The sequence below is a fragment of the Helianthus annuus genome, chromosome 10 (genome assembly GCF_002127325.2).
Source record: "Helianthus annuus cultivar XRQ/B chromosome 10, HanXRQr2.0-SUNRISE, whole genome shotgun sequence".
NCBI classification, from domain to species: domain Eukaryota; kingdom Viridiplantae; phylum Streptophyta; class Magnoliopsida; order Asterales; family Asteraceae; genus Helianthus; species Helianthus annuus.
The window spans coordinates 29,469,747-29,481,653 of record NC_035442.2 but is presented as its reverse complement, the minus strand read 5'-3'; the positions used below and the strand labels follow the sequence as shown (position 1 = coordinate 29,481,653).

General features: G+C 30.8%; 1 protein-coding gene across 1 annotated transcript; it reads right to left on the bottom strand.

Moving 5' to 3' along the window:
- Positions 1–2,164: 2,164 nt before the first annotated feature.
- On the bottom strand, positions 2,165–11,794 carry LOC110880893. Its single transcript, XM_035978159.1, has 20 exons — positions 11,639–11,794; positions 11,276–11,543; positions 11,064–11,211; positions 10,831–10,958; positions 10,651–10,735; positions 10,407–10,539; positions 10,110–10,318; positions 9,875–9,995; positions 9,658–9,789; positions 9,419–9,487; positions 9,207–9,345; positions 8,251–8,340; positions 8,024–8,116; positions 7,725–7,928; positions 7,469–7,609; positions 6,813–7,061; positions 6,295–6,733; positions 5,238–6,178; positions 3,916–5,133; positions 2,165–3,828 (listed from the first exon to the last, which is right to left on the bottom strand). Exons 1-20 carry the CDS (start codon positions 11,792–11,794, stop codon positions 2,165–2,167), a joined length of 6,627 nt encoding a protein of 2,208 aa, XP_035834052.1.
- Positions 11,795–11,907: the final 113 nt, after the last annotated feature.

Here is an 11,907-nt window from a genome sequence, read left to right as displayed (position 1 = left end):
ATAAGCGAAAATAGGAAAATTTAAATAATTATAAATTAGCAGTGGGTGTCTAAAAAAATGGTAAAATTTGTATACTCTATAGAATTAAAAAATAGATAGTTTGAATATATTTTTGTATTGTTAACTACATAAACAGATATTATAATTTTATATATATAGAAAGTTTCTATTATTTTAAACTTATATATTAGTAAAATAGTATATCACCAAATATATGTGATTTATTAAGTTAATTTACTTTATATTAAATAATCATAAATGGAAAATTGATAATACATGGTAACATACAATGCTAAAGTAATCGTAAATTCAGTTTAAAAAAGATAAATGTGAAATGCAAAATAACTGAATTTAATAATACATAAATTATGTCATTTATAATATCTATAAAGAAATTCATCATTACACTACATTTAACTACAAACCTACTGCATCATATCCTTCTTTTATCTTCACATTGCTCAATATCCTTCTTTTATCTTCACATTGATCAAGAATAACCCAAAAGGAGTTTCAAGAAATTAGTAAAGGTAAATTTCCAATTTCATCTCCTTCATCTTATAAACAAACTGTTATGTTGTTAATCTCTACAAGAAATTGCCTTATTTCTTCAAAATAACACATATGATGTTTTTAATAGCGATTAATGAGTAAGTACATAAGTAATCGGAGTGTCTTTATTTGTTAAGAAAAATCTATATTAGTTTGTGATGTCGATTTAAAATTTTTTATATGTATTGGATTTTATATGGAAGTTTACTTTTTTGGTTATATAATGATATATTGTTTAAATTTTCTGTTGGAAATTTTTTAAAAAAATGGATTTTATTGGTTTATAGTTTGATTTGGATAATTAAATGTATTTGGTTGTTGCATAACTAAATTACGATTTAGATTATTTTGTCTTCATCGGATTATGACATTAGATTTTAATAAATTTATGTATTTTTTTTATCATGAATTACAATAGGTATATTTCTGCATATTAAAAAATGAGTCATTGTTTATTTGTAATTTTGGATAATAAAAGATGTAAGAACAAAGACGTTTAAGATAATTTTGTTTATTTCTATGTAATTTTGTTTTTTTTTATCATGAATTACAACTGAAACTAAAGTAAGTGTAATACAATATACATGAATCATCAAAACACATTTACGTACTTAACGTATGCATGTCACTGATTAAAAGTAATAAATGTATGCTGCATTATTTGTTATACTCTGATATTGTATTTTAAACGGATTAAAGTTTTATATCTCTCATAGAATGGCTGGAGTTGAAAACGATGTTATCGTCGTATCGGATTCTGAAGATTCTTCGGACGACTCGGAGGATTTTGATGATGATGATATTGGTCCGCTGACATTTATTGTGCCATACACGAAACGATTTGTAAGTTCAAACAACACAACTATGTTAATTACCATCAAATATGTTTACATATATTGGTTAACTTTTCTATTTTTTTAAAGACCATCAAAATGGAAATTATTATTATGTCTTGTAAATTATAGCGGATACCAGTGGAAGTAGCAAGGATAACAGGAATTGACGAAACCTTGAAAGTTAGAATAGCAAACAGGCAAAATGTGGAGACGAAACATGATGTTAGGGCAGAAACAAATAAAAACAGTATAAAATATGTGGTGAAAGGCTGGGCGAAATGGCTAAAAGATAACAACATACAAGAAGGTGATCATTGCAAGTTCCAGTACTTTGAAGATATTTGTGTTTTCTTCTTTGCCGGCGTTATCGGGTAAAGGTGATGTTTGAAATTATGAAACAGGGTATAAACATAATATATAGTAATTTTGGGAAACGTTTTTATAATTAATGTAAGTTATGTACTGTTATAAGTGGTTTTCTAGTAGGTTAATATGTTTAATAGTTAAGATAATCATGTACTTTGGACTTTTATTATGTAGGAATGTCTATAAATATCTACATGTTGTAGTTTTTGTTTATATGTTATATTTAATACATAGTAATAACATCTTCTATTGATATAACAATGAAATACCATACAAAAAATTAAAACAAATTACATAGTCTTTAAATAAGTAACATGAGGACATGGAATTGAAAACACCCAACATACAATAAAACCATACAAAAAAACAGAACATCTTGCCATATTACACGTCTTAATACAAATTTTAAACTACAATTTCCCAAATATTTCTTTGTAAACAACGTTTGCAGTTTTATTTGTTGGCCTCCCATTTTTGTCGAATATTAAAACCTTAACGCCATCCTTAGTCTTTACCCTGGACAACGCAACATAAAGCTGACCATGTGAGAACACGGGGTCTCTGAGGTATATACCAACTCTAGATAGAGATTGTCCTTGACTTTTGTTAATAGTCATCGCAAAACATACGGTTATTGGAAATTGCCTTCTTTGAAATTTGAACGGTATTTTCTTGTCAGATGGTATCATGCTGATTCTTGGGATGAAAGTTCTTGATCCAACATTACTTCCTGATAATATCTCTGCTTCAATAACACGTTTACCAAGACGTGTGATTTGAAGACGCGTACCATTGCACAAACCGTTTTGCTGATCAATATTCCTCAAAAGCATAACCGGAACACCCAATTTTAATACCAATCTATGATTTGGTAACCCTGATACTTTTACACTATTTAACACATCTGGATTATACAAATCTTGATGTAACGGCTCGTTGATTTCCTCAGTCGGACATAAACTATCAGAGCTAAGATACTCTACTTCTTCACCGGGAAACAAATCAAGCAAACGGTCATTTATATCATGAACAACTTCATTCTTAGGAGCGAGTATAGCTCTCTCAGAAAAGTAGTCACGCTCTTTATAACGATGAAGAACTGAAGGATATACAAAGTCAATCAAACCTTGAATTGGATCATTCTCATCAGTTATTAAGAGATGAGCAGGTATTTCAATCGTTCCATCACCGTCGATAGAATCACCAACATTACCTTCGCCGATGTCAAGAAGCCATTTACCAAATTCGTTTATCTCCATAACGTTTGAGCTACTTGATCCAACCGACAAACGCATGTTGATTGTCAAATTCAACACCTTGCAAGTGGACCAGATGTGGGATGAACATAATGAGGCGTTTACGATATCTTGCCTGCTTCCATTTTGTACAACTGGTAGGATTTGTCTAAAGTCACCACCAAATACAATAGTTTTCCCACCAAATGGAAGTTCTGAATTTTGTGAATCAAAAACACTCAAAACATCCTTCAATGTACGATCAAGAGCCTCGAAAGCATGTTTGTGTATCATCGGTGCCTCGTCCCAAATAATCAACTTTGCTTCATATAAAAGATTCGCGATTTCAGTATTAGGCTTTATATGGCATACCGAATCTTCATTGAGATTAATTGGAATATGAAATCGCGAGTGAGCGGTACGACCGCGTGATAACAACAAAGATGCAATACCACTTGAAGCAACATTAATAACAATCTGTCCATTGCATCTAATAGAAGCACCTAAAGTTTTCCACAGAAAAGTCTTGCCCGTACCACCATAACCGTACACAAAAAACACACCACCCTTACCAATCCGAACAGCATCCATAATTTCATTATACACGGCTCTTTGATCGCCGTTTAGACAGCTGTGAAGATTATTGAACTCAGCCGTAACTTCATCAATGTCAAAAGAAAGCTCCTCATTTATCAAACGGTTGCTCTCCGACATCAGATAGTCATCATCAGGATAAGGCATTGGTGAAAACCTGTGCAAGCTGGATCCATTACGAAGAAGGAATTTTTCGATTTTCGACAACGTAATATTCTTTAAACGTTCCTCAGAAACAACGAAATCTACAATGACAAGAAAATTTACTAAATATATAGAAAATACTTGAAAATTTAACATCACAAAATATAACAAAAGGATAAGAAAGATACCGCTCATGCCAGAATCCTTCCGCATATTGTATAAAATGTCCTCGGACAATAGCTCCCACGTTTTCTCCCAAACAACTTCAGGTCTAGATAGCGTATTAGACAATAGAAGTGTTGCAAACAAAGAACGAAGATAATGACCGTTTCCTGTGAAACTGGATTCTTTAATACACTCGATATATTCATTGTCATCATCTAACAGGCCACGTGCATAACACGCATCCCGAAATGTAGGATAAACAACACCATCATATGTTCTTATTTCTTCAAATGATCGTGGGCCTTTAACCTTAGTAAGAAGAATTCGTAGGTAATAAGCCTCACCAAGAGATGGAGACGCAGAATAAATTCTTCCAATAACAACATAATTTTGGCGTTGCTGCCAGCAACGATCTTTTAACTTCCACACATATTTTGTGGGAAACTCAACATAAGTAAGTTGTCTTGCTTCAGGCTTAGAATTGTTCATCTTCATCCATTCCAAGAAAATAGAGGAATTTACTTGAGGTTTGTTTAGGACATCCTCAATATCATCGTCACAACTAAAAACAACATTTTGTTGTCCTGGAAGATGAAATGGTAACCTCATAACAGATGGATACCGATAATGAACATCATTGCCAAATATTCTCCAGCTGGCTTCACATGCGGAAACATATCTAGCTTCGTAGTACTCTTTAATTTCATCTTTTGGAATTTCCTCATCGGGGCCTCTGTCTGAATCAAAAACAGCAACAGTGGCTCGATCAGGTCCTTTATTAATGTATTTAAACAAATACTTTATTGAGCCAGCCTGATTGCACCATTCCACGTTAATATGTGCCTGATATCTTTTGAGTAGGTTTTTGTTGTACGGAACTACACTCCTATTGTCTAAAGTAACGCCCTTCTTGACAACTGTGTGACCAGAATCTCTTCTCCTATAAACTGGAAAACCATCAGAATCAATGGAAGTGGAATCCAAAAACCTCTTCGGAAAATTCTTTGAACAACGGTTGCCAACCATGCATGGACATTTCATGTTCGCATATCCACAAGGACCATGAATCATAAAGTCACTCACAAGAGAATACAATTCAGGATCCTCATTCTTATCAGGAATTTCAGCTGATATAAAGGGATCGATGTGTTCAACCGTAGGAAGCTTATGATCAGCTTTCATAAATAAGCAAATATGCGCATGTGGCAAACCACGTTTTTGAAACTCAACGGTATAAACAACTACAAAACAAAAAAAAATTTAAAGATAAGTATAAAACTAAAATATAATGTATGGAAAGACCAAATAATTGTATAAATTGAAAGTAGCTGATGTATTGACATACCTGCATTAATATTGCCAAAAAATTTTTTTTGCTTCATATCTTTTATCAATTCATCAAGTTTCATCTTAAACAATCGACAAAGTATGTCAGGTCTGTCTTCAGGCTTAATTGAAGAGTCACCTAGAAATCTTACAATCTCAGGCCATTTCGGATTACATGTGATTGTGATAAAGAAATCAGGATAACCATACTTCCGACATAACGCCATAGCATCTAAGTAATTTTGCATCATGTATCGAGAACCACCCGTAAAAGATGAAGGTAATATAACAGGTTGTCCCGTATGACTCAAATCACTCTGACCAACGTCTTGAACATTTTTAAGACTGTTTAGCGAATCAGATCGAAGTTTGATTTGCTGAAAACGTATGTAGTTTAGCCTCTCACTCTCAATCATTGTGTATGCATCGACTAAAAACTGCTGAAACAACCTTCTTGCATTAAGAATTAGAGAAAACTTGTTATGCCTATCCTGAATTCTATAAGCAAAGAACTCCCTCATAGTACAAGTTGGTCTTGTCTTCTTTGAATTAGGACCAAATTCTCTATGAGGAATGTTAATCCTATATCCATCGTCTCCATATGGAAAAAGAATTGGATACTGTAGAGCAAGATAAGAAGGATGTAACTCGCTAATACGCTTTAGTTCTCCAGAACGCATTTCAACAATAATATCACGGCTTTCAATCTGGAGATCAGGTTCATCAACTATCAAAGCAGCAACTTCAGAACACGTAGGTAAATTGTAAGTCCTACCGTCTCTATCCCTCTGTGAGATTATACGAAGTTTAAGAGTAACATTAGGATTGTCATGGAGATGGTCTCGTACCATCCTGTAAGTTTTAACCAACATATTCGTAGAATCTAACATGTTCGTAATATACTTTATAAACTTCACATCAAGTTCCTTTGCCCTAATCGAAGCTTTGCTTGAAGAATCACTGTAAGAAAATAAACAGTATTAAATAATAGTTTCAAACTATGAAATGGAAAACATATAAGTATAATTTGTAAGTTAACATTAAAATAATGATAAGTAAAAAAAGGAAACAAATACCTAAATAACAACTCCCTATTAGTAAGCTCATTCTCAGTATCATAGATATAAAGCTGTGAAAATTTTGGCTGGGCTCCATGCTTAGGAAGAAGACTACCCATACTATGTGCATTCTGGCCACTGATTCTATAAACAAATGGAGCATTACCTTTGTTTATTTTAGTATCAACTTTTCCTCCCATCGAAGTAAAGGAAAACATAGAATTGTAACGTCTTATGTTCTTTAAGAAATATTTGCTTTCCTGATCTAAACCGCGAAAAAGCATCTGATAAGATGGATCAGAATCTTTATATTCAGGCAAATCAACTTTACCATATCCACAACATAAGCTATATGTTTGCTTTTGAAGTGTAATGCGACCCTTTCCACCTTCGGTTGGCCATAAGTTTGCAAAGCATAAACCACACGTAAGAGTTTGGTCACCATGGTCAACGTAATCTGAATATTTAACATAAAATAAATAATACAGTACGAAAAAAATAATATGAAACAACAATGAATAACATTAATCAGTTACCTTTAGAAACGCCTTTTGTGGCGTCTAACACAACCTCGTTAACGTGATTTTCATCATCAGAGTCAAGAGCAGCCATTGGTATGGGTTGTATTTCAATTGGTTTATGAATAAGTCTACGCTTTCCAGAAGACATCTTTTTTATCGAGCTTAATTCAGATGACAAAAAAGTTGTGTTACGTTTATTGGATATTCTAGGATGAAGAGAAAAGCAATCATTCAATGGTAACGTTGATGAGCTTGCAATATTGTCTGAAAAAACAAAATAATTTTTTCGTAAAGTTTTTAAATTAAATAATTAAAAATGTATGTAATAATATAAATATGAAATTTACCAGAGGATATACGATTCAAAGAAGACATAGCATTAGAAAACTGCGGTTCAATTTGAACTTGAGAACGTATGTTTGTAACACACGAAGTTGGTGTTATGTTTTCTTTGTTTGACCTCGTAATTCGTCGTGTTGAGGTAGAAGAGTCATGAATAACATTTGTCTTTCTATTATGATTTGAAAAAGCTCCAGATGAATATGCTACATTAGGGAATTAATTACAAATAAGTATTTTGCATATAATTTGTTCAAACATTATATGTAGTAAAAACAATTAAAAATATGAAACTTCAGCAAGTAATGATTATTTGATTTTGTATTACAAACCTGGCATTGTGTTTGATAGGTTTGCAAGTGGTGTACGGATGGGTGTTGAAAACTGATCGTGTAGTACATTTCCTTTCTTCTTGAAAGTTGATTGTGTAATAACGGATGATCTTACATTAAAGGACGAATTTAAATGATTACCTAATAAAATATAAACAGTAATTATAAAAAATGTAATATAATCGAAGTGAAGTTGAGGAACAAAATTAGTAATGATTAATATACAAAACATTACGAAACATAAATGTAAACTTACTTGTCCCAAAAGCAGTTGAAGATTCGGTAGGAAAGGTGATGTTTGAAATATTGGGAGTAAAATTCTCTTTGTTATTTAACCGGATTGGTGTTGATGATGACAATGTTGAAGTACCACCTCTAGAAATTAATTTCTTTGTAACATTTGATCTCTTACGATCAAGGTATAATTTTCTTAACTTGCGCCTGTGTTTAGCCTCTAAAGCTAAAAGTAATAAAAAAAATTAACAATTTAAATATATGACATATGTAAAAACAAACATTAACAATAATAAAAAATATAAGTTATATAAATATTACCTCTGACAACATATTCCGGAAAAGCAGCTGCATTTGATCTCTTATTATCAATATATAGCTTTCTTAACGAACGCCTACATTTAGCTTGCTCAGCTATAATGAGAAAAACAATACACCAAAATAAAAAAAAATAAACGAAATGAATAATTTAGAACATATACACTTTTGAAAATAATAAATTGAAGAATATTATAACTTTTGACCATAAACAGGAACAAAAAACTTACATTTATTTTCAAGGTCAATATGTGGACGTTCTGAATAATACGACTTAAGTTGTTCAAACCTATTATGCATTTTTAAAACAATAGAAAGAACTACACAAAAAAACAAAAATACCTTTAGAATGAAAACCAAACGAAAGAATTAAAAGATTTATAACAAACTACATACAAAAATTACTGGAAATGTAAATAATAATGAAAAAAGTTATTCAAAAGCATAAGGAAGCTAAGAATGCAAACTCAGAAAACCATGATGATGTTTCACAAGTATGAAAAGTATATGAATTTATAGACCTAAGCTAAAAGTTATTTATGGAATTCAAATTATACATTACCAAAATGAATTTTAACAAAATTAATGATCATAAATATAAAAGAAATCTATATTTATAAGTTTCGATATTTTAAGAAACTGCGTCATTTTATAAAAATAGATTTGCTAAAGTTAGAAACTTTAAAAAGAAGATGTTTATAAACGTAACTGAATAATATAAATTGACATGATTAGCATATTTCTTAAAATTATTTTTGGAGTTGTAAGTGAATTGTTAATACTAAAATTATTAGTAAATAGTAAATCGATATATATCTATAGATCTATAGATAGATGAGAACTAATACCGTAAAAGTTTTACATTTTACCAATATTTACATTATGGCATATTATTAGATTACAAATGTAAAATCAGTAATCAAAGTAGTATCATAAAATAATCATACAGCATACCATCATACAATAAACAATAAAACCAAACATAACTCTCAACCAAAAATATTGTAGGATAACTTAAAAGGTAACAATATATAGGAAAAAGTTAAATTGTCTTGAAACATGAACAAATGTTACGAATAAACCAACATTCAAATATTGAAATACCAAAAAAATAGTTCTTATTATTCAAATCAACCTCTCCTATATCTCCTTTAAGCTTCCTTCTCAACACACATGCGAGGCTTACTTGCTGAGGACGCCAATCCAACTTCATTCAAATAAACATCATCAAGGTTACGCTTCATGTCAGAGGATGATTGTTTCAAGTCAACCGCATAATCCTTTGAAATAGGTGTGGTGTTATCCCCAGTGTAAGAATCGGCATCCTTACAAAAAATAAACAAATTATAATTAAGGCAAGTATTAAAGTTATATATATCTTAATTTTTTAATATATACCTTCAAACCTTCAGCACCAGAAGTTTGCAACTCATACTGACTCATACCAAAAGTTTCATAAGCATCAATCTGTAAAAACATGAAAAGCAAACAACAAAAACTTCAACTTAGATTAAAAGGTTATCGAAAGTGGTAATATATATATATATATATATATATATTACAAAAAATCACTTACTTGATCTATTTTAAATTTTTTTGTTGAGCTTATCCAAGATGTCATCATCAGTTGTAACAACTGATATTCCATAATTCTCGACACCATTTGCAATATTAAAGTCAGTTACTTTAATCACAAAAGCACACTTTTGATTAAGCAACTCTTCAAATTCAACGGGATATTCTCTTGGGAAATCATTAGTTTGCAATAACTATATTAAAAAAAATATAATGTGTCATTACAATAAATATAAAAACATGTGATTTTAATAAATGTAAAGTATAACTAAACATAACCTCGTCCTGAATTTGAATAAGCTCCTTTGCAGTTTTCCGAACAAACTTCATCGCCTCATGGTCAAATAATGTAAGCGTCACAGTTCCAGTTGAATCTTGAACGCGAACCGGTATTTTGAACCTTAAAAACGATTTTTAAATAATGAACAAATACATGATAATAGATCATATAGACGAACTACGTCGTTGTTGTGGAACGAAAAATAACATAAAATATTACTAACAAACGGTATACCTGGACATCGGGAAAACCTCTTTTCCATTACAATCCTTGTTAGAACATTGATACAACTGCGTATCTCTAACATCACTTGTTCCATCATCTTTATCATAGGTTTCAAACTTTTTCTCAACTTTTGACTTGCAATAGTTACAACCATCATAATACCACATCTTATCAGAAACGATTGCCACAATAGTTCCAACAACAACAACTTTCTTTGGCTGTTTATTATTACAAAGGTAGTCAAAAAATGCAGGTTCAATTTTTTTTAAAAATATAAAATATAAAAAAATAAATGTTTAGGAAAACCTCTAAGATTGATGGAAGGTAAGCAAGTGGTGAAAAAACATCATTCTTTAAAAATTCATCTTCGACAGAACACATCATATATGACCCAGCATGGCTACTTGACTCACTTGAAGCAGAAAGTTTAGCAAGAAACCTATAATATATTTTGAATAAATAAAAATGTTCAATAAAAAAATATTAATACATAAAACATACGAAAAAATTGATAAAATTTTTAAAATATTGTTAAAATAAGAAAACTTACTTTTGCTTGAACAATAGCATGTCATCAAAGTTGTCGTTAATGAAAACTCTTGAACCATCAAAGTTATTGGATAATCCCCATTTGCCTATTGTTAGATAAAGATAATATAAGAAATACAAAAAAAAGGTAACAATTCTATTTAAATGAATTGTTAATAAATATGCAATATGAATTAAATACCTTTGTATGATTTAACTGCACCGAAATGGACAACAACGACAACATGTGCTTCACGCTTTTCGCTGATCATGTAAGAATACATGTCCTTAGCGTGATCGTCCCAAAGAGTTAAATCAATCTGAACATCTCTACAATATAATATAAGAAGATACTAAGTTTAAAAACATTTTGAATATTTAAATGCATAAAATGGAAAATAAACAAATAAAAGTCATAGTTGTTTCGTATATTACTCAAGATCTTGAAGCTTAAGATTAAGACGTTTCCCTTTGCTACCATCCTTCTTGTTAGTATCCTCAATGTTATAACAAACACCAACATAGCCAATGAAATCAACAAAAAAATCAAATAATGATATAACATCATATACAAAAAAAAAATCTATATATAAAGTAAACAAATATTATCGTATATAAAGATTGGAAATATAAAAAAAACAACATACCTACTGTCGTACCCTCTTTTATTTTCATTGAAAGAACATCATTAAACTCAACAAAATTGAAAACGTATTGCGGACCGTCCCATACATTGCACTTTTCGACAAAGGTATGATAATAAAAAGTTAGCTTCTGGTTGTTAGGAACAATCTTGAAAGATGCTGTGTTAGCAGCAAGAGATGGCCGTTTAATGATAAGGCATTCATCAACATTAAGATGCCTCTCAAATTTTGAAAATAGCTTGTGCATGCAAGAAGCTTGAATTTTGCTACCCTATGTAAACATAAAGAATAACATGAAAAGGATATGTTAAAAGTCTAACAACATCAAATAAAAATAAAAAACAAACAAAAATTTCATTAGCTTACCTTTTCATCCATCAGTATCATATCTATCCGATATGTCTCCCTTTCATTATCCCTCATTTTCTTCCTCCACAAACTAACAATTTTAACCTTGATAGTGTAGTTTGTGGTAAGAACATCAATATCGTTTAGCAATGTGATCCGATCAACGTTTTCCATGATATGTAATAACCAATCGACTGTTGGACAAGTACTACTTGTTTGCTTACCGTTCGTTAACAAAATGATCAATTTATATAAAATTCATAAACTCCTAATTTTAAGAAATATAT

Bases quoted from the DNA above. Each gene is read 5' to 3' on its own strand.
- LOC110880893 (XM_035978159.1), bottom strand. From the start codon at position 11,794: ATGGAAAACGTTGATCGGATCACATTGCTAAACGATATTGATGTTCTT. The intron at 9,346-9,418 runs GTATATATTAAA...ATTTTTTGTAAG, and splicing joins CTGGTGCTGAAGGTTTGAAG to GATGCCGATTCTTACACTGG. The intron at 8,117-8,250 runs GTAAGTTTTTTG...TTCTCATTATAG, and splicing joins TATTGACCTTGAAAATAAAT to CTGAGCAAGCTAAATGTAGG.